We start from the raw sequence: 22,675 nt of genomic DNA, 5'->3' as shown, positions 1-22,675 counted from the left end.
GCTGAGGGTTTGGTTGTGTCTGGACAATGGGATGTACTGGACAATGGGACACAATTGTTTTGTATAAAATGAAATGACCAAGGGGGGCAGCAAGGGCACAATTACTGGCTAGCAGCCACTGGCTGGCAGCAGAGTCCCCACTACCCTGGGCTGTCCCTGGGGAGCATCCATCCACCATGCCATATGCCCTCCCCCCCCCCCCCCCCCCGCACAAGGCCAGCCCCAGAGAGAAGCCAGAGGGCTGCCTGTGTTCCCCCTCCCCCCCACCACCAAAGGCTGGCCTTGGGGAGAAGTTGGCAGAAGGCTTGTGCCCCACCCCCAGGAGAAGCTCTAAAAATGCAAAGAAAAAGAATGAAAAATTCCCATCTAGAAATCAGGGTAACAAACAGCAAGTGCAACACTAGTAACAGAGGTCACTGCAAAAACTGCCAGCAAGCACTTCGCTGGGCATATTTTCAATGAGTATTGGCTGTTAAAACAGAACTAGGGCAGGACCGGCAGCTGTACAACAGCAGAGCTGACTGACGCGTGCAAACAGCAGCAGCGGGGCTCTGCTGTCGGATACACACGGATAAGGGGTCACTGGTCCCTGAGAGCTGTCTGCAAACTCTCTCACTGAACCGAGTCTCCTGCAGCAGCTGCCCGCTGTGCACGTGCCTGGGGGCTTGGGGCAACTGCTCCGATGAAGGGGGGGGGGCACGACCGCTCCCCACGTGACTCCTCGCCGTGCCACCGCGGGAGGGGCCGGGACAACTACCCCAGGCGCCGTCCTGCCTCGTCTCCTAGTGACGCAGCCCAGGGAAGAGAGCAGAGTGCTCGGCCCGTGCCACGCCCCCCTGCTAGCCCCACCCCAGGGCTCTGGCCCCTTGCCACTCCCACCACGTGCGTGCGAGCCCTACGCTGCCCCCAGCTCCTCCCCCTTTGTGTCCCGTCTCAGAAGCAGCCCGCCCAACGCGAGGCCAAGTAAGGGCAGGGGCTTCAGCGGATGCTACTGAGCGTGCGCGGTGCGGGGTCCGCGCGCTCCGCTTCGTGCCAGACCCCCCCCCGGCTGCAGGGTTCTATCCCCGCCCTCCTGTCCCTGCCGCGCGCTCACAACCGCCCTAACGGCAGCGCCTCGCCGCGGCGCTCCCTACCCCCTCCTTACGCAGAGCGCGTCACTTCCCGGCTGGGCGAAGTCCCGCCCCTTCCCTGCGCTTTTCGCCTCTCCCCGGGGCGCCGAGGCCGGTAAGCGCTGCCGGGGGGAGGGGCGGCGGTCCGGGGGGCTGAGGGAGCAGTGGGGCGGGGCTGGAGGAGGAGCTCCCTACTGCTTGTGTGAATGGGGGGGGGGCGCTCCCTGCGTGTGCCCCGGGCAGCCCCACAGCCAGACCCGCCCCCCATCCCGCCTGCGGAGCTCGCATTCCCCCGCCCCCCCTCAGAGGAACATCAGACCGGCCGGGCGGGGTCAGAGCAAAGGCCCGTCCAGCCCAGGGTCCTGGCTGCCCACCGCCGCCAGTGGCAGGTGCCCGGGAGGGAGTGACCAGAGCTGGGAATCATCACGTGATCCCTCCCCTGTCACCCGTTCCCAGCCTGGGCTGGAGCTGGGGGCGCTGCGCTGCCGGGGGATGTGCACGTGACCTGCTTTCCAGCTGCTCCTCTGCTACCGGTTGAATGTACCCTGGGACTGTCCCCTGGTCCGCTCCATTGTAAAACACCCCCCACCTCTCCCATTTGCCCCTTTTCTTAAATTCTTCCAAGTCATGGGCGGCCAGTGTGCCAGGCGTTGCCTTCCCCAGCTGCCAGCCTGGCCCCACTGCAGTAGGTTTTCTGGGGGGGAGGAGTGTTGCTGCCCCTAGTGCTTGCCCTCCCCGTGCTTCTAGCTGGGGAGGCTGGGGCCCTGTGCAACCATGTAGAACCACACATCCTCCTCCTTCCCTGTGCTCCAGAGCCAGGGAGCCTAGGGATGCGCACCCATCTGCCCGCCCCTCTCCCCATGGTGGGGGAGTGGGACGAGGAGGCAGTTTGGCTTCCATGGGGAGCATGGCCTCATCAGAAAGGGCTGGGGGTTTGGGGGTTGGGGTCTTGCCTCTCTCAGCCCTACTTTCACCCACTGCTCATATTCAATGTGGATATCAAGTGTTGCCCTGTTGGTCAAATAGTACTGCTGATTGAACTGCATAGTTGGTATTTATTACTCAAATGCAATGTGCCCTCCGGATTTCTCCCCTTGTCTAATTATAAGACAGGGAACAATATGTCCTGTGTAGCTCTTTTCATCAGTTCTTGAATACGCATATCATGTCTTCGCAAGTAGTGCCCCCTTTTTCTTTATTTGTTTATCAGATATTGCTGTGAAATAAGCTCAGATTTTTATCTCAACAACTCATATACAGTCCCTCTGATTTTCCTCCTTCTTCTCTTCTTTACAAAAGTGGATCCAAAATCCCTCAGATTTTGGCCCTTTTCTCTTTCATTTCTTAACATTGATCTAAAACCTCAGGTTTTGCCTCATTGTATATAGGGATGTAATAGTGTAGTCAATTAACTGATAAATAAAAGCTTATAGTTAGTGCTATAGACAACATGCATCCCCTCCCCAACCAGTCAATTTTTTAGCAGGCTGGTTGGTAGTCCAGCTCAGTCCTGGCTTGCGCTGGGTCTGGGAGCTCAGCCGCTCCCTAGATAGGGGCTGCTGCCAGCTCACCAGTGTGCTCCGGCTCCACTGCCGAGGAGCTCCCTGCCACTCCACACTGCTGCCTCTGTATCAGAAGCAGCAGCATGGAGTGACAGTCAGTCACTCTTTGTGGGAAGCTGGTTTTTAAACTAAAACTCTCAGACCAGCTCCCACCTGGCACCCCGCACTACTGATACAGAGGCAGCAGTGTGGAGTGGCAGGGGATTCCTCAGGAATGGAGCCGGAGCACACTGGCTGGCGGCCCTGCCCCCGGGGACTTTAGAATAGTCGAGTAACCAATAAGAATTAATTAGGTTAATCGACTATTCATTTAACCAATATTTAACATCTGTACTTCTATATAATTATTAAATATAAATTATAAATTAATCATCTCAGCTTCAAGAATGTTCCGCGCAACTTCTCCTTTGCTGGAAGGAACCTATTGTCCAGAGTCATTCTCCATTCTGGAAGTTGCAGGGACTGGTGTTACCAGTGGTCATCTTTTTAGGAGGAAATTTAGCAAACAGCCCAGGGATGGGATATTTCCAGCCACAGGGGCAGTGAGAGGGGACATGGGAAAGAAGAAAGAGACTGAAAGGGGAAGTGGGAGAAAGAAATGGAGAGAGATTTGCAGCTCTCTAATCTGCACTAATTGCAGTATCCCTGGGCAGAATCCCTTTACTGTAAACAAGATGAGCATGAGAGAGAGGAAAAGCCAGTTCCGGATTTTCCTTCTGCTGGGGTATGGCTGACATAGGGTTATTGTCAAGAGGTAATCCCCCAAAGTGATTCCTTTGGTTCTTCTGTTTTGTAGCTTTTTCTTCTAATAATTTATTAGAATCATGGAAACATAGAATTCTAGGGTTGAAAGAGACCTCAGGAGGTCATCAAGTCCAACCCCCTGCTAAAAGCAAGATACATCCCAACTAAATCGTCCCAGTCAGGGCTTTGTCGAGCTGGGATTTTAAAACCGCTAGGGATGGAGATTCTACCACCTCCCTACATAACCCATTCCAGTGCTTCACCACCCTCCTAGTGAAATAGTATTTTTCTAATATCCAACCTAGACCTTCCCCACTGCAACTTGAGACCATTGTTCTTCATTTTGTCTCCTGTCACCATTGAGAACAGCTTCTCTATCGTCTTTGGAACCGCCTTTCAGGAAGTTGAAGGCTGCTATCAAATCCCCCCGTCATTCTTCTCTTCTGTAGACTAAATAAGCCCAAATCCCTCAGCCTCTCCTCATAAGTCATGTGTTCCAGCCCCCTGATCATTTTTGTTGCCCTCTGCTGGACTTTCTCCGATGTGTCCACATCCTTTTTGTAATGGGGGACCCAGAATTGGACACATTACTCCAGATGTGGCTTCACCAATGCCGAAAAAAGGGAAATAATCCCTTCTCCAGATCTGGTGGCAGTGCTCCTCCTAATGCAACCTAATATGCCATTAGCCTTCTTGGCTACAAGGGCACACTGTTGACTCATATCCAGCTTCTCATCCACTATAATCCCCAGGACCTTTTCTGCAGAACTGCTGCTTAGACAGTCAGTCCCCAGCCTGTAACAATGCTTGGGATTCTTCCGCCCCAAGTGCAGGACTCTGCACCTGTCCTTGTTGAACTTCATCAGATTTCTTTTGGCCTAATCCTCTAATTTGTCTAGGTCATTCTGGACCCTATCTCTACCCTACCGAGCATGGCAGAATTTAAGATGTCTGTCTGCAAGAAAAGGGTCTGGAGAAAAAAAATGTGAAATTAACTAAAGCCTATTCTGAAACTTCCATAATTTCTCTTCTCTCCCAGACAGGCTGCAGAATGACGTCCATGTTTCACTCCATCTTACCCCATCTTCCCATGACACAGGATAAAGAAATGGCTGCAGTGGAACTACTTCAGGTAAGGATTATTGCAGGGTTGCTGGTGTGTTCCTGCAGGAGAGAGAGGGGCAGCAAATACACAGAAGGTGGGTCTGGTCTGGAGATTGGAACAGGGCAGGAAATACACAGGGAAGAGAGAGAGTGTGGCATACCTTCTGGGATTTGTTTAATGAGTAGTTTAGATTCTGGGAACACACTGTAGTCATACTGTAATTGTCCCTCCCCTTCTGTAGTGGCAGGAGGCCGCATCACCTCACTATGACCTCAGGATCTCTGCCTGGTCTCAAGGGAATTAGCAGTCCAGGTCTTAGTGTCCCAACCACCCTAACAGGTGAAAACCCCATGAGTGTTCTAATCCTCAGGCAGGCTCCGGCCTTTAGGCATGGTAGAGCAACCCAGAAGCCTGTAAACTCTGGGCTCTTAGGCAGGGGCAGAGCAGACAATGGTTTAGGGGCTTGGGCACCCACATTGCAGATTGAAGATTTGCAGGAATGTCCATTCAATATAGTTGGGTGTCTCCCATGCTTCATTGTCTGTTGAATGTTTCTTGATGCGCCAAGCAACATGAATAGCCCTTTCTAGACATGCTGGCTAGCTATCCCATCTAACATTTGAAATACAGATACATAGCTAATGTTCATATCGTCAAGTACAAAAATGATACACTCACACAAATAGTATAACCATAACCAGAGAAACATTAGCTTTATGTAGACATCTCGTTCGGCACACTTTATATATGATTTGCTGCACACATATAACAGTGGTTGCAACAATGATCTGTGAGGATGTATCATAATCCAATAACATCACAGCACTTAATGGGGCAGGTACAGTGTCACATGATGCATGTTTCTCAATCTCGCTGCCAGCTCTTTTCAACTGAAGTGTGTGGGAGAGTGTGTGACAGTAAGTGTGGGGGGGGGAGCAAGTGTGTCATCATGCTGTCTCGTAAATTCAGACACTTGTAGGAAACAATCAGTCCTGAAACTGGGGGCAGGAGGAGACTCCAACCTCAGTCCCTGACTCATTCTCTAGCTTTGCAAAGTACAGAGTGTCTCTCACTGTCACCACACATTCATCCCAGCCTGCATGCCTCTGTTCCTATTCTGGAAGACCACAAGAGCAATACACAGTAATGATTTGCTTTGTGTCCTGGAGCAGAACAGCCCTGGCTGTCAAAGGGGTAGATGGCATTCCTTCAAGGTTGCTGAGTTCAAAATAATGAGCAGAGTGGTTACTCCAAGCATTGTGGGACACCTCTGGAAGCCAATTACAGCAATAAAAGCAATCAGGGTGTTCACATTGGAACGACAGCATTAAAGCCTCTGTTCCAAGAACCATATCACTCTCGTCAAGGTGGTTTTATTGCCGCTGAGGAGTCTTGTTCCTCAGCACAGACTACAACTAATAGCAAAGGTCATCTCGCTGGACTGAGGTCCGTGCTGATGGACATGGTCCATCCTGACCAGACTTATACCATCCTGATCACTCCATATTCAACAATCTATATTTCTTCCAGACCCTCTTGGAGCTCAGGTGTAGGGATAGTCTGGCCTGCCTCGCAGAGTTCAGTATTTCTGCTGCTGCCTGTGGGTTCCTGCTGGCCTGCCTTTCAGAGGAGAGTGGGTGACTCCACCATCCTTCCGAGATCTCTCCTGGATGTCTGCTCCTCCTGGCTGGCTGGCACAAGTCCATCCATATCTGAATGCCCCTGCCCCAGTCTTGTGGGAGGAGCCCCAAGACCAGGATCCAGTTAAGTGCAGAGGGATAACTAAGGAATAACAAGGACAGTGTCATAGGGCTACTGCCCTGGAGTCTGCTGCTCCCCATCCAGCCAAAGGCAGGTGGAGGGTCCACAACTCTGTGCAGGCTTCTCACAGCTGCCCATGTGGCTCTTCCTGACCGAGCCCAAGTCAGGACTGGGGGTTGGCTCTGAGCCTCAGCCTAGACCCAGTGTAGAGTCCTGGAAATCCACAGATATCTGCAGATAATCGCATCTGCAGGTGCATATATCTACAGATAATTTTTGCAGATTATGGATCAGATGCAGATATGTATTTTTGAATCCACACAGGGCTCGAGCTATGAGATATGAAGAGAGTACCCATAGCTGAAGCTTAGGGGAGATATTTCTCCTCCTGTATTCAGGTCCGAACAATGAGCTTCCTATGAGGGAGCTCTCATGGGACCCAGATAGAGGCTGCATCTCCTGTATCAGTCTCTGGCTAGTAAGGGTGTGATGGGTCTGCTGGGAGAGACAAGAGGCTCTCCCATCATCTCCTCACCCTGCTGTTTGTTTGATGCTCTGAGCAATGTGTGTTTGAGACACTGTTCACCATGAGCACCCAGAACTTCCATTTGATTGGCTCCTCTCCCCCGTGACTGGTGGGGCTGTGAGTAGGGTAGCAAGTACTGAGTTTTGGGCTCTTGCTCTTTCAGAGGCCGGTGACGTTTGAGGAGGTGGCTGTGTATTTCACCAGGGCCGAGTGGGCTCTGCTGGACCCCGCTCAGAGAGCCCTCTACAGAGCCGTCATGCAGGAGAACTATGAGAATGTTACCTCACTGGGTAAGGAGTCCTGTCCCCACGGTTCTTAGAAGGGGAAATAATTAATCAAGGTTTGCATCAGCACTACAGTATAACCTTTACACTCCCCTGATTCAGCACCACATCAACATGCCAATCACACATGCACGAGGGATGTTAAGAGGTGGTTAATTGGCCAATGAAGTAGTTGATAGAATTTTTATTGACTACTCGGTTTGTCGATAAGGGAAGGCAGCCTGGCTCAGACCCAGCTCACACCGGGTCTGGGATCTACCCCTCCTTGGCTCTGCAGTTCAAATGTACTAAGAGCCCAAGCTGCCTGCATGGCCGGAGCAGCCCCTGTCCGCAACCGGTCCAGGCCACCGCACGCAGGAGCTGCTTCATGGCGTCAGCCCCTGTCTGCAAGGGGTCCCAGTGGACAGGAGCTGCTGCCGAACAAGAGCTGCTTTGAGGCAGCAGACCCTGCGCGGGGGGGTGCGGGTCCATGCTGCTTCGCAGCAGCCTCCTCTCCCTGCACTCCCCTTCACTGCTGCCTCTGATAGAGGCAGCATGGGGGGACAGGCAGCACTGAGGAGGTAGTGCTGGCGGGAACCGGCTTTTAAGTCTGCTCCCCCCAACACCAGCTCTTGCTCCCCACCTCTTGCTTCCTCTGTATCAGAGACAGCAAGGGGAGGTAGGAATGCAAGTAGTTGACTAGATTAACTGATAAACTTAGGCTTAGTCGACTACTCACATCCCTAATACACACATAAAGCACTCTGCCTCTCCCTGGTACACAACACTATGGGAACAGATCACAGGAGCAGTTTAACGCAGTGTCAAATATCTTCTCATTTTAAGATGAAACTGGGATGTGATTCCTGTATAATGAACAGAACCTTCTTATTCCCAGCCTTCACTCAAACACTGAGTCTAATGCACGCAAACCAGCTCAGACTTGCAAAATGATACCACTCCCTTACCTTGAAGATTTATTGGTGCATTTCCTTCACTGACCCCTCACTGAGCCCCATAGATCATTAGCATGTATGATATCAGCCCTGTGGCAAGAATCACCCTTCTGCACCTTTGATGATGCGCAGCCTATGACATTGAGCACTGAAATGGGGCAGACTAGCTCCCTCACGGTTCACATGAACCTCTCGTCATAGCATAGTCACAGCTCAGTCATGCTGCTCCAACTAATCCTTCCCCCATCTAGTTTTGCTACAGCTGACCCGGTGCATGCAACTGGAGGGCTTGGAGATAAATGTTGGTATTCCAATCTGTACAATACAAGACACACAATGGCATGTTTTTAGTCCTTTCTTGTAGCTATTACAGATTCATAGAATTTTAAGGCCAGAAGGGATGATTAGGTTATCTAGTCTAGTGTTTCTCATCCTTTTTTTATGAAGTACCTCCTTTTAAAAAATAAAAAAAAATGTAAGTACCCCCAGCACCCCAACAGTTTTCAGACACACAATTGTTTTTTCTACTATTGCAACATATTTGTTTAAACATCTTAATCGTAGCCGGGTGGGCGCTGAAATTTTGGGTGCAAAAAGTACAACAATAATAAAGTGTGGTAAAACTTAAAACAAAAATCCAGTTTTCTCCAAATTTCAGTTGTGTTGACGTACCCCCAAGACTTCTCTCGAGTACCTCTAAGGGTACTCGTACCGCTTGCTGAGAAACACTGATCTAGTCTGATCTCCTATCACACAGACTGTAGAATTTCTTTCAGTTACTGCTGTGCTGAGCTAGAGCACTTCATGTTTGACTAAATCATTTTCAGGAAGACATCCAGTCTTGACATGAGGACTTGAACACACAGAGAATTCCCCAGTTCCTGTGATACTTTGTTAATCTTTGTGCCATCCTTAGTGAACCATTCCCAGTGGCTCTTTCCAGCTGCAGGGATGGGATGGGATGGGATGGGAGAAGGGGCGGCCCATGAGCCTAGGCAAACTAGGCAGTTGCCTAGGGCGCCGCTGGCCCAGATGCCCAGTGATGATGTCAGGGGGCGCCAGGGTGCCCCGTGATTATGTCATGGCCATTGACGGCCTTGCAGGCGGGGGCACCGATTGTGCTTTCCACCTGGGGCGCCAGCTGTCGCAGCCGGCCTTGGACTGCTCCTGGATGGGAGCAAAGTTAAAGTGGCAATGCAGGGATGGCATGTCTTTTCACTTTCAGGTTTGCACAGATTTAAATTTAGTGTTATCCATATGGTGAAAGGCACGAAACAGCACAAGGCAATCTTAAGTCTGCAGTAAAGTATTTTATGGGCATTCTGTTGGCTTCATTTTATTGTGGTGGATGTTTTGTCACTGTAATTGCATTGACAATTGTCCTTTTGCCCATATAGCTGTGTGTGTGTGTGAGGGCGGGAGAGGTGGTTTTTCACAGTCCTAAGCAATAGGGATATTGTGGCAAAACTTTAAAAGCAGACTATGAGAGAGTCTGTGTGTAGATTTTATAGCACTTCAAAATATTCTCAACAGGGAGGCAATAGACACACTCAAACTGATGAGCCCTCTGAACATCTCTCTGGAGAATCCAGCCCCTGTTCCACTTGATCCTCACAGATTCACAGGTATTACAGCTTGGCTTTTACATCTTCTGTCATGGATCCACTTAACACAGCACTTAGACTATGTCTACTCTAGCACTTTTGTTGATAAAACTTTTTCATTTGGGGTATTAAAAAACACATATCCCAACTAGAGATGTGAACAGTTAACCTAACCTAAGTAATACTTACTGGATAATAGTTAACTGGGACCCAGGAGCAGCCTCAGACGTTGGGAGCCGGCCTCCCTCAGCACAGGAAGGCCAGGAGCAGAAGCTGGCCACTACACACATTGGGCTGCTGTTTCTGCTGCTACCCCCCTCGCTTCCTCCAAGTGGGAAAGGGGAAGGACTAGGAGCAGAGGGGGCCAGCAGCGGCACATGGAGGGAAAAGGAGCAGAAGCTGGCTCCCTGATGCGCTGGGATACCACCTGTATGGGGGGGCCAGCAGTGGCAGCCCAGCTCATGGAGGTGCAGGAGCAGGATCCCACTTAATTGGTTAACCACTTAAACCTAAGGGTTAACTGGTTAACTGGGATTTGACATCCCTAATCCCAGCCAACATACATTTTGCTCACAAGCCCACCAGTGTGGATAGCATGTTGGTGGGAGCCACTCTCCCATTGACATAGCTACTGACGATGGTTGGGGGTTTTATTATGCCAATAGGAAAAAGCTCTCCCTTTGGCCTAGAGAGGCTATGTGGGAGAGTATATAGCGGCACAGCAGAGCAGGTGAGCTGTGCCTCTGTAGTGTCTCTAATGTAGACGTAGTCTTAAATTTGTTTAGAGTGAAAACAAGTAGAGACCTGTGAAGATGCAAAATTTTGCTTCTGCAAAAATGAGCCATGGATATAAAGCAGATGGATTGCAGAGCTCTAAAAACAAGTAATTATGTAATAAATAAAGTCAAGAGAGTAACCTTTCAGAAGTGGTGTGCCAAGATTTAACTTATTCCCCTGTATGTAACAGTCCAAGTGCCAGTGATACTTTTTAAAGTCAATAATAGTCCTACTATTATTAAAGTATTTAATATTAGTAAATTAAGATGCAGATCTTAACATTTAGTGTGATCCTTGACCTTGCTTTCCCTTGCTGAGTTCTCCAATCTCGGGCTCGTAGTTTGATATTTTAAGCAGCACACAAGCCTCTGAGTGTTCAGTCAGACACCCCAAATAAACTGTCCCCAGCTTCCTCCTCACCAGACAGATGGCAGCATCCACTTACCGTTTCTTTCCCCCATCCACCCCTGTGGAATCTGCTTGCCCCAGCCCAGGTGGGAGCTGGGATAAAATCCTGCTTTTCAAAGTAGCAGGCACCAGCAGTCTCTTCTGTCCTAACTCCCAGGTAAAGCACAAATAAATTATCCACACCTTCCCAACCTCACAGCACAAGCAAACTACCTCCCTGCCTCTACCTCACCCCAGTGCCAGCACCCATCCACCCCCTCTTCTCCTGCCCATCCTATGCACTTACAAACATGCTGCTCCTGTTCCCAGCTGGGTAGCTGGGCTGCCTCTGACCCACTAGCGTGGCTCCATTACTTTGCGGGACTGCTCTCTGTTGCCAAGCCAGCAGAAACTTGCTGCCCCTGTCTGGACCATCTCTGCCCCACTACCACGGCTCCATTACTGGAGGAGCAGCCACATGGCCCAAGCCTTGGTCCTGACCACCCAGGAGCAGCCTCCTGCCCCGGTCTTGGCCCTGCTGCACAAGGAGCAGCCCACGTGGCCCAGGTCCTGGCCATTGGAGTTTGCCCAGCTGAGCCCCCGTATGCCCACCAGCAGCTCACCTGCTTTCAGCAGATCACATCTGTAATGGAGTTGGATGGGTGGAGAATGGGGAGATTACCAACTCCTGGCTGGCACGTAGCCCAATCTGCAGCCTTTGTGCCTGCACCCCGGAGTTGGTGCTGTGGTTGTGCACTGGCTGCTGCCACAGCCCAGTCAGCAGCCTTCCTGCCTGTTGAAGAGCAGAGAGTGCCCAGGCAGTGGTAGGCTGGTGGAATGGAGGGGCAAGTTTGGGGTGAAGAGATCCTGTGAGCTGAGGTATCTGGAGGCAGTGGAAAAGAGATGTACCATAAAGAAGGTTCTGTAGGGTATTTCAATGAAGTAGAGGGCTGGAAGAAATGAGAATGAGCTGGTTTCAGTGGGCTTGACCGGTTCAGAATACCCCAACTTACCTGTGCAATAGAATATCAGCATTACAAACACCTGGGGAATGGAGGTTATTCATAAATATGAAATGTTTGTATCTCTGAACTAGACATTCAGAGCATTGAATTTCCTTCATTGCTAGACTCCATCCGCCTTCCTCACAGCTTGAATGACCTATATTTTGGGGTGGAACCTTGAGAAAAGGTTCACTGAACTATATGAGAGAAACAGAGAATCCCAAGTTCTCTTTCACTAAAACAAAGGAACCATGCACTTTGGACTTTATGGGAGAAATTGAGTAAGTGGTCAATTTCTCCCATAATTGGTCTCCATTTTGCTGGAAAGTAACATGATAAGAATCTTTGAGCCAAGACTGCCATTTTGTTAATTCATAATTTCAAGTGTTTTTTCACTTTCACTTGCTTGTAACCATTTCTGACACTCCCTACTTGAAGTGACTGTAATGATTTTCTTCCTAGACTTGTTTTACTCTTCATCTAAATTAATCTGGCAGCCCTTCCTCCGTCCCGCATAGAGCAACTGACTCCCACGTGGGGACGTCAGCGCTGCAGGGAATCCAGGATGGGGATCCGAGGCACCTGTCCTTTTTGCCTCTCATGTCCAGCCTGACTCGCCCAGCTTCCCCACCCACTGCAGATTGAAACGCTCTGGTTTGGAAACTTTTTCTGAGTAAAATCTCTCCAAGAAATGCACAACCTGAAGCTTCAAGCTAAACACCCAAAACACTGGTATACAATTTTCTTTGTAATAAGAAGCATTAAAAATGGCAACAAAGAAGCAAGGTTTGTGGATGAACACAGGGTTTTCAACCCTGTTTGGGAGATGGAATTCACTTTTTCAGAAATAAATGGAAAACGAATGTGTCTTCTTTGTCAAAAGACTGTAGCTGTGGTAAAGAAAACAAATCTGCAACGGCACCATGACTCTGTCATCTTGAGTTCAAAGACTCGTATCCACCTGGCAGCAATTTAAGAAAAACTAAGATACATTCCTTACTGGAAGGTTTCCGTACTCAACAAGATATGTTTAGTTCACAAGTTAAAGACAGTGATGCTGTTACAGAAGTCTCCTTCAAAATGGCTTGACAGATAGCTAAATCAAAAAGATCTTTTACTGAAGGTGAATTGATGAAGAAGTGTTTCTTAGACTACAGTGAATCACTTTTTGCAGAATTTAAAAACAAAGGATACAGTAAAACAGATATCAAATCTGCAAGTGTCTGATTCAACCATAATAAGACAAATTGAAAGCATTTCAGGCAATCTGTTTTCTAAATTGCTAAAAGACATTGAAAGCACTGAATATTTCAGTCTGGCAATGGACAAATCTACTGATCGTTCAGACATCTCTCGGCTCATAATGTAGGTGAATTTTTTCAATGGCAAAAAGTATGTCGAAGAAATGTTTACTCTGCTACCTTTGACTGGTCAAACTAGGGAAGAGGACATTTATTCTGTGCTAATGGCATTTTTTGAAGAACCAGGAAAATGCTTTGATTTGAAGAAGTTTACTTCAGTAGGGAGGGATGGCGCTCCCTCTATGGTTGGAAAAGAGAAGGGGCTAATTTCTTTGCTGAAGAAAAATCCACAGTTTCCAGATTTCTTTTCATACCATTGCATTCTGCACCAAGAACAGTTAGGCAGCAAACTGAAGAGAGTATTTCTCAAGAGCACAATGTATAGTGTCACAAAAATCGTCAACTTAATTGTTGCAAATGCCTTGAAACTTAAGACAGTTTTGAGCTTTAGTTGAGTACAAAACACAGTATGGTGACTTGGCAATGTTTGCAGAAATTAGATGGCTGAGTCGGGGAAAAGTGTTGGATCAGTTTATGGATCAACTTGCTGTACAAGTGTTTTTGGAGGCAAAGGATCACCAGGATTTACTGTTGTGTTTAGGTGCAGAGACATTCCTGCTAAACATGGCTTTTCTCACTGATATGTCACACCACTTAAATGCACTCAAACTTAAACTTCAAGGCAAAGAAAAAAACCTGACTTCTCTGGTGTGTGATGTTTCTGCATTTGAAACAAAACTGGCCCTTTTTACAGATCAGCTTTGTGAGAAAGACTTAACTCTCTTTCCCATCCTCAACTTGCAATTGACACAGATGAGTGAACATGCATCTTTTTTGCCTGATTTTTTTTTTAATGGAGTACATCTCAGAGCTGAAAACCAAATTTTCTTCTTGTTTTCTAGATGTCAAATCCCTGAAGACAGTTCTTGAATTTACTGAAAATGCTTTTTCAGTTGTGGTAAAGGCAGTCTCACCTTCAGCAGTGAAATTTGGTGTTGAGAGGGCCACATTTGAAGAAGAGATGATAGAAGTGCAAAACAATAGTATTCTAAAAGCTAGGCATAAGAAAGAGGACACTGAAACATTTTGGATGACTTATGTACAGGAAGACATGTACCCTGCCTTACTGAAATGTGCCAAAAAAGTGCTAACATGCTTTGGGTCTACATATGTCTGTGAAAGTTCATTTTCCTTCATGGAAATCATCAAGTCAAAACTGTGCACCTCTCTTACTGGCAGACATCTGACCGACTGTCTCCATGCTGCTACAGTGGAATACAAGCCTGATGTGAAACAGCTGATGAAAAGTTTGCAGATACAATCTTCATAGAATCATAGAATACTAGGACTGGAAGGGACCTCCAGAGGTCATCGAGTCCAGTCCCCTGCCTTCATGGCAGGACCCAGTACTTTCTAGACCATCCCCGATAGATATTTATCTAACCTATTCTTAAATATCTCCAGAGATGGAGATTCCACAACTTCCCTAGGCAATTTATTCCAGTGTTTAACCACCCTGACAGTTAGGAACTTTTTCCTAATGTACAACCAAAGTTCCACATTGATTGTACTTATACTCCAGTAAATGCCAGTACTGTATTTGCAGTTTGTTTGATTTGTTAAAATTGTGAAACCAAAACAAAAAAGTAGTCAAGATAATGGTCTTCTATTGATATGTGTTTTAGTAGTTAAATTCCTGGACTCATTTGCTCATTAAAAGTGCTATCATATGGGTAGAAATCGAGTAAATATTGCATTTTACTAATATCAGCAGAACTGCCTTAAATGGGGCCTGCATGAAGTGAAGTCTTGCCTTAATCTTTGTATTCATGCCTGTCAATGTGAAAAGCTATTTGCAAATATATATTTGCATGTATATGCAACCACACTTAAGTTGCGGCCCTTGGCATGAGCTGTGAGTATCATTATGGACCCCAGGGCTTGCAAATTTGAGTAGCTCTGCCATAAGCTGTGACAGGCTGTATTTCCTTTCTCTCAGGGCCCTGCCTTCCCAAGTTCAGTTCTCCAGGAGTTGTTAATGTCATGAGTAGAGAGAAATAGGAGAGAAAGTAAGTCTCTAGCATTTTCCCCATCTTTTTTATAATTCAGTCCTTTGTGGTAGAAACATCTTCTTCCAAGTTTCAGATGATTCATGGTGATAAGTTATGTGTTGTAGATGTGAGGTTCAAGCCGTACTGTGATAAAATCTTCTCCTCTGTTGAAGAATGGCCATTTTACAAAAGGATACCCTTGTTGGTCTCCGAGGATCTGGTGTATGGGTTGTTTTCATAATTCTAATATATTTTTCAGTAATATCATGTAGTAAAATCTTATCTTTAGCAGTATTTCTATTTTAATACATAGTCTAACAAGACAATATAATGTTCAGCATATTATCAGTTTCCAAATTATATCTGACAAGGTATACTTTGTACTAGGGATTGGCAACCTTTTCAAACCAAAGAGCCAAACTACATCAAAATTCAGAACAAGTGCTTAACAAAGAGCCAGTATAAGAATGCCCATTTGCATGACTGAAAATATACAACTTAATATTATTGATAATTGACATGGTGATTAATAATAGCATAAATGAAACATTGTACTCATAGACTTTATTTAATGAGACTTCTGCTGCTGCTGGGGATGCAGTTTGTGGATATGGGAGTACAGGAGTCAGGATTGGGGTGCACGTGGGTCTCAGGGCAGAGGACTGGTGTGTGGGAGGTGCAGGAGGCAGGACAGGACGCTGAGGATGGGAACTGGACTATGTGGGGGAAAGGGTCTGGGGCCAGATTACCTTACCTGGCCAGAGACTGTCTGCTGCACCTGGGTAGCAGTGACTGGATGAGGGGCTGGGCCAGGATCGCCACAGCCAGATCATGGCCTCTCTTCCTACCCGTGCTGCAGCAGGAGGGGGGGGCTGCCTCCAGCCCTGCCTGTGGTCAGATGGGGACCAGACCACAGGACCTACCCCAGGATCAGGGCTGGGGATAGGCTGCTGCAGCCAGATGGGGACTGGGCCCTGATTGAGGTCTTGTTGGCCAGGCTGCCATGGCTGGGGTCCAAAGCAGGCCGCCTCAGCTGGAATGTTGCAGCAGTTGCAGGGCTGCCGGGACTGGCCTCTGGGTCTGCCCCAGAAGCATGATGTCTGGGGACAGACCGCAGCAGTCAGATGGGGCCTGAAGTTAGGCTGCCATGGCCAGATAGACAACCACCGCCAACCCCTCTCACTCTGTTGGCAGGGAGTGCACTTATATTCTTATGTTTTTAAAGTTTTGAATTACTTTTTCATTTTAATTTGAAATGTTGCATGTATTTTGGGAATGACAAAAGAGCCATATTTGGTTTTGTACTGAGCCATAGGTTGCTGACCCCTGCTTTGTAAAAAATATATCATAATTTTGCAAAAGTGAATGCAGGGTTAAAGACTGTCACAATATTTGTCTCTATATGTTCCCATATCTATGTTTGTAGCTCAGTACCTCATGAGCTGAGTGTTCTGCATCTTTGAGGATCTGGGGAGCTGGCCCTGGGATTTCACTGGATTCCTAAGAATTGAGTTCTAAATTAATAATTATTTTCATGACAAAGTCTTCTGAATTCACCTGATTGTGTTGTTTTCTTTTATTTAAGCAGGGTCTCCAGTTTCCAAACCTGATGTAATCACCCATCAGGAACAAAGGGAAGAGCCAAGGGTCCCAGATCTCCAGGATTTGGGGAAAAGAGAGATCCTGAAAGGCCTCTGCCCAGGTGAGGAAATATTAAATTTATTCAGAAACTAAAAGTGCCTGGAGGAAACATCTGGGATATTGTGCAAAGCTCTTGTGAGCTCTCTGATTTCAGGATTGTCCCTAAGGGTATGTCTACACTACAAAGTTAATTCGAACTAACAGCCGTTAGTTCGAATTAACTTTCATAGGCGCTACACATGCAAACCGCTAGTTCGAACTTAATTTGAACTAGCGGAGCGCTTAATTCGAACTAGGTAAACCTCATTCTACGAGAACTAACGCCTAGTTTGAATTAAGTAGTTAGAATTAAGGGCTGTGTAGCCACTTAATTCGAACTAGTTGGAGGCTAGCCCTTCCCAGGTTCCCCCTGGTGGCCACTCTGGGCCAAACCAGGAAAACTCTCCTCTCCCCCAGCCCTGGGGCAAGGGGTAGACTCTGGCCAGATGGCACTTTCCAGAGACAGCCCTGCCAGCAGTCTCTGCCCCGACCCAGTGGCCGCAGGATGAGCCAGGCAGGCAGCCAGTGCCAGTGAGATGTTCCCCGCCCAGTCCCCCAGGAGCCAGCCAGGGGCTGTAGATGGTGCGCGGCCTCCTGGACTAGTGTGGAGGTCATGGACCTCATTGAGGTTTGGGGGCAGGCCCCCAATTTCCATGATCTCCACACTAGAAGGAGGAGCGTGGCCATCTATGGCTGCATAGCGGCTGCCATGGCCCGCAAGGGACACAGGCGCACCCAGGAGCAAGTGCGCCTGAAAATAAAACAGCTGCGGCAGAGGTACACCAGGGCCACCAGGGGTGGCGCCTCAGCAGGGGCTGACACCTGCCCCTACTTCCCCGCCCTTGACCGACTCCTGGGGGACTGGGTGGTCTGCACCAGCCCGGGAGGCAGCGAGCCGGGACTGGAGGGCCCTGACCCGGGCGCAGCAGAGGGGCCACCGCAAGGAGTTCCACCACCGGAGTCGGCAGGGTCGTCCAGGGAGACCATCCGGGTAAGTGTCCCCTGCCCGGGGGGGGGAGGAAGACCAGGGGCTGCGCGCGTGGGCCATGCCTCCCACAGATCATACAGCCACCTGTGCACATGCGAGCACGTGCCATCCCACTCTTTGGCAGGTGGCTCCAATTGCGTGACACTCAGGGGCCGTGGCCCAATAGGCACATGTGTGTGTGAAGAGATCTGACACACTCCTGACCCCAGGGCAGGACCCAGCAGGATGCTCTCCCTTCACACGCCCCCTCTACACAGAGGCAGGGGACAACTCTCCCCCGCCCCAGCCACACTATACACGGCATAGGGACATGGATGCGGTCTTGGGGCAGCTCCCAGTCCCGGGGAGAGCCAGACATCCTGACCATAGCCTCTGTACAAACACAACGGCTCTGACGGTGCAGGGCACGGTTGCCCTTATGTCGCAGGGGGGTGCTGGGCATCATCCACTGTGTCCCCAGGGAGAACTGACCACTTCTTTTCTTTCTCTACAGCTGCACCAGCTGCTCAGGCAGGGCGCACCACCCCTCTCGGGACATGCTCCCGCACCCGCGGCCTGCTCCAGACCACCACCACGGAGCAGGATTACTGGGACCAGCACCTGGGGTCCCTGCGAGCCCTGAACCACACTGTGGAGGCCTGGATACGGGCAGACCTGCAGCTCCACCAGGAGCACTTGGCTGAGGAGCGAGCCAGGAATGCTACACTGCAGGCCCTGCTGCAGAGCATGATGCCCCGTGCCTGTCCTGCACCTGCTGCCCCCCCAACAACTGTCCCTTCTCCCACTCCTGCCCCCCCTCCCACCTCTTCCTCCTCAACCTCCACACCCTCCTCCTCAATGTCCACACCCCCCACCTCAACCTCCGCACCCTCCACCCCATCCCCCAGGGATGCCGAGGCCCCCTCCCTCACCGTGCTGGGAGGCGGTTGGCCCGGCGAGACCCCCCACCCCTGATCCCTGAGTTTTCCCTCCCCCTCCTTCCCGCTTCCAGCTCCCTCCTCCCAGTTTTCCCCCTCCCCTCTCCCACCCTCTCTCCTGCCCTCTCCCGCCTCCTTTCCCCCATCTCCCCACAGTTTCATTCCCCCTCCCCAGTTGTGTTGAATAAACAGAGTTTCTATTTTTGAAAATACGTGTCTTTTATTTGACATCAGGAAGGGGGGCTAGGGAACTGGAAGGAGGAGAGGGAGGAATAGGGCATGAGCCCCCGGTGGGGCAGACCGGGGAGACTGTTAGCACTCCTCAGGGTGGAAGCTCTCCCATAGGGCCCCCTGGATCCTGACATCGCCTCGATGGTCCTCCTGGATGGCAGCCTGCAGAGAGTGCAGCCAGGCTGCCAGCAATGTGTCCACGAGATGCAGCAGAGTCCCCGGGGGCAGGTCTGGTTCCATGTTGCAGAGTGCCATGGTACCCCGGGTGAGGGCAAGCAGAGTACTCCGAAACACAAATGCGTTGCTGTCCCTCAGCGAGGTAGACCAGCAAGCGGGGAACCCTGAGAACTGTCTGTCCGGGGTGCGGGTTGGGTCCCTTTAAGCACAGCCCTTGGCTAGCCTGAGGCAGCAGCTCCACGCTCTAAGTCCTAACCTGATGTCCTGCCGGCACCTATTCCAGCCAGCCTTAACTTCGGTTCAGGGTCCACTCAATGTGGACATGCTAGTTCAAATTAGCAAAATGCTAATTTGAACTAGTTTTTAGGTCTAGATGCACTAGTTCGAATTAGCTTAGTTCGAATTAACTAATGCGAACTAAGTTATTTCGAATTAGTGCTGTAGTGTAGACATACCCTAACAGTTGTAGTATCATTAGGGTTGGGCAGATACAGCGCATGATTTTATACAGATCCTAACTCTCACATTGCAGTAACTTTCTCCTGTCTGAGAATTTGGATGGGATATCAAGGCCAAATTGATCATCTCCTCTCTCCCATTTTGGAGAAGAGTTTAGGGGATTTCAGTTGTTGGTTTTTTTTTTACATCTTTCCAGCATATATTTTGTTTTGGTCTTCCCTTTTACATACCTGTTTGAAGTTTCTCTCTCTGTTGCTATAGGTGACACGATGGTGAGTGAGAAAGAGGAGCAGAATTCTGAACAGGAAGGAGCTGAGCACATGGAACCATATGGAGTATTATCAAAAATATCCAAAAGAAATATGTGCAGGAGTCAGAAGCAGGGAGAAATTTGTGAGGTTCAGCATAGAGCAGAGAGAGAGCAGGGAAACAAACCAATGGAAAAATTGAGTGCATTTATTTACTGTCGGGGAAGTCACAAGGACCTGAAAAAAACTACAGGACAGCAGAATATTCTCAGAGGAAAGAGGAAGTATACATGCACTGACTGTGGGAAAAACTTCAGTGACTGCTCAGCCCTTATTCGACATCATAGAATCCACACAGGGGAGAGACCCTATACATGCTGTGAGTGTGGGAAAACCTTCAATCGCAGTTCACATCTCACTCGACATCAGAGAATCCACACAGGGGAGAGGCCCTATGAATGCTGTGAATGTAGAAAAACCTTCAGTTGCAGCTCACAGCTTACAAGACATGAGAGAATCCACACAGGAGAGAGACCATATGAATGCCATGAGTGTGGGAAAACCTTCACACTCAGCTCAGATCTTTCTACACATGAGAGAATCCACACAGGGGAGAGGCCCTTTCAGTGCTCTCAATGTGGGAAAAAATTCACTAGGAGCTCATCCCTTATTAGACATGAGAGAATTCACACAGGAGAGAGACCCTATAAATGCTGTGAGTGTGGGAAAAGTTTCATTGCCAGTTCAAACCTTATTCAGCATCAGAGAATCCACACAGGGGAGCGGCCCTACAAATGCTGTGAGTGTGGGAAAGCCTTCAATTGCAGCTCAGAGCTCATTAGACATGAGAGAATCCACACAGGAGAGAGACCTTTTGAATGCTGTGAGTGTGGGAAAACCTTCACTCTCAGCTCAGATCTTACTACACATGAGAGAATCCACACAGGGGAGCGGCCCTTTCAGTGTTGTTGGTGTGGGAAAAGCTTCACTAGGAGCTCAGACCTTATTAGGCATGAGAGAATCCACACAGGAGAGAGACCCTATGAATGTGGTGAGTGTGGGAAAAGCTTCATTTCCAGTTCAAACCTTATTCAGCATCAGAGAATCCACACAGGGGAGCGGCCCTACAAATGCTGTGAGTGTGGGAAATCCTTCAATTGCAGCTCTCAGCTTATTAGACATGAGAAAATCCACTTGGGGGAGAGACCCTATGAATGCTGTGAGTGTGGGAAAACCTTCATGCACAGCTCAGATCTTACTACGCATGAGAGAATCCACACAGGAGAGAGACCTTATGTATGTTGTGAGTGTGGGAAAAGCTTTATTCGCAGCTCACATCTCATTGTACATAAAAAAATCCATTCAGGTGAAGCACTATGAATGCTATTAGTATGGGGAGCTTTTCACTCAGCTCAGATCTCACTGTACATCAGAGAATCCACACAAGAGAGAGACCCAATATATGCTCTATTAATGTATATTAGAGAATTTATGGTATCTGTGAATCTGTTTATTCAAGAACTCCTAAACAGTAAGAGCTTGGATCATCAAATTTGGTATGCTACTTATCATAACTAAACAAGGTCCGGGTTTGGTTGTGACAGAACAATGGGATGTGCATGGAATGTGATTGTTTCTCATGAAACAGAAAGGGAGGGCTGTGATAGCAAGGATAGTTACACTCCAGAATGACCACAGGGGGACCGCAAGCATAGGGGACAGTTATACTCCAGAATGGCCGTGGGGGTGTCAGGAAGTAAGTGCATCTCCGCTTCCCTGAGAGCCATGGAGCAGCCACCAGCTGAGCAGCATGGCTGCAGTCAACCCAGTGCAGCCGCTGGCTGGGCAGCACAGTCCCTACTGACTGGGGCAGGCCCAAGGGAGCAGCCACTCCCACCCCATGCCCTGACTCCTGCACATACCAGCCCTCTGCCCTAAAGAACCTGAGTAATACCAGGTAAATCTTCTAGTATGATTATATGCCATCATGTGCCAGCAATGCCTCTCTGCCATGTACATTGGACAAACTGGACTGTCTACACAAAAGAATAAATGGACACAGATAAGGTATCATGAATGCTAACGTACAAAAACCAATAGGGGAGCACTTTAACCTCTCTGGACACACAGTTATAGACTTGAAAATTACCATACTTGAGCAAAAAAACTTCAAAACCATTCTATAGTGTGAAACTGCTTAGCTGGGATTCATGTGTAAATTTTATATTGTAATGGGTCTGAATAGGGACTGGGAATGTATTCTTACCTTATCACTGTTGGAAGTGGGCCACATCCACATGGATTGAATTAGCCTAATTAGCACTGATGTAACACTCCCATCTCTGTGTATATATCCTTGCCATCTAATTCTTTCACCTCATGCACCTGACAAAGTAAGCTACAGCCCACAAATGCTTATGCCCTAATAAATGTGTTAGTCTTTAAAGCATCACAGGACTCATTAATATATGCTCTGAGTGTGGAAAAACCTTCACTCTCAGCTCACATTGTGAAAAAGTACAACAATATAACATTGTTTTGTTGTATGTGAGATTTACTGTTTTCATGAATGCTGTGTGTGCCTGTTTCTCTGTTTATTGCACCAGTGTTTAGATGGTGGAAACAAGGGTGTGTGATTTGCTGAGACCCTCAGGGCAGGTGAAGGGGCTCCAGCTGCCTGTACATAAGCTGAGACTCAGGAGGGGCATGCAACCAGGTGACACTATTTGGTAACAGACATTTCAGAGGCCAGCCAGCTGGAAGTGAGTTGGTCTTTGGTGTCTTGGAACTCAGGGGAAGGACCAGAGCCCTTGCTTTGGGCTTCC

General features: G+C 48.7%; 1 protein-coding gene across 1 annotated transcript in view; it reads left to right on the top strand.

Annotated features, from left to right (window-relative positions):
- Positions 1-292: 292 nt before the first annotated feature.
- The window catches only part of LOC102459980 (uncharacterized), a 63,611-nt gene continuing 41,228 nt past the window's right edge, over positions 293-22,675 (top strand). Inside the window, 6 exon segments of the mRNA XM_075908297.1 lie at positions 293-1,224; positions 4,455-4,547; positions 6,971-7,097; positions 16,736-16,852; positions 19,864-21,219; positions 21,222-21,314. Of these exon segments, the coding sequence (XP_075764412.1) occupies positions 4,467-4,547; positions 6,971-7,097; positions 16,736-16,852; positions 19,864-21,219; positions 21,222-21,314 (1,774 nt within the window). The 5' untranslated portion in view covers positions 293-1,224; positions 4,455-4,466.

The sequence above is a fragment of the Pelodiscus sinensis genome, chromosome 24 (genome assembly GCF_049634645.1).
Source record: "Pelodiscus sinensis isolate JC-2024 chromosome 24, ASM4963464v1, whole genome shotgun sequence".
NCBI lineage: Eukaryota > Metazoa > Chordata > Testudines > Trionychidae > Pelodiscus > Pelodiscus sinensis.
Note: the sequence above shows the minus strand (reverse complement) of the source record. Positions and strands in the feature narration are given on the sequence as shown.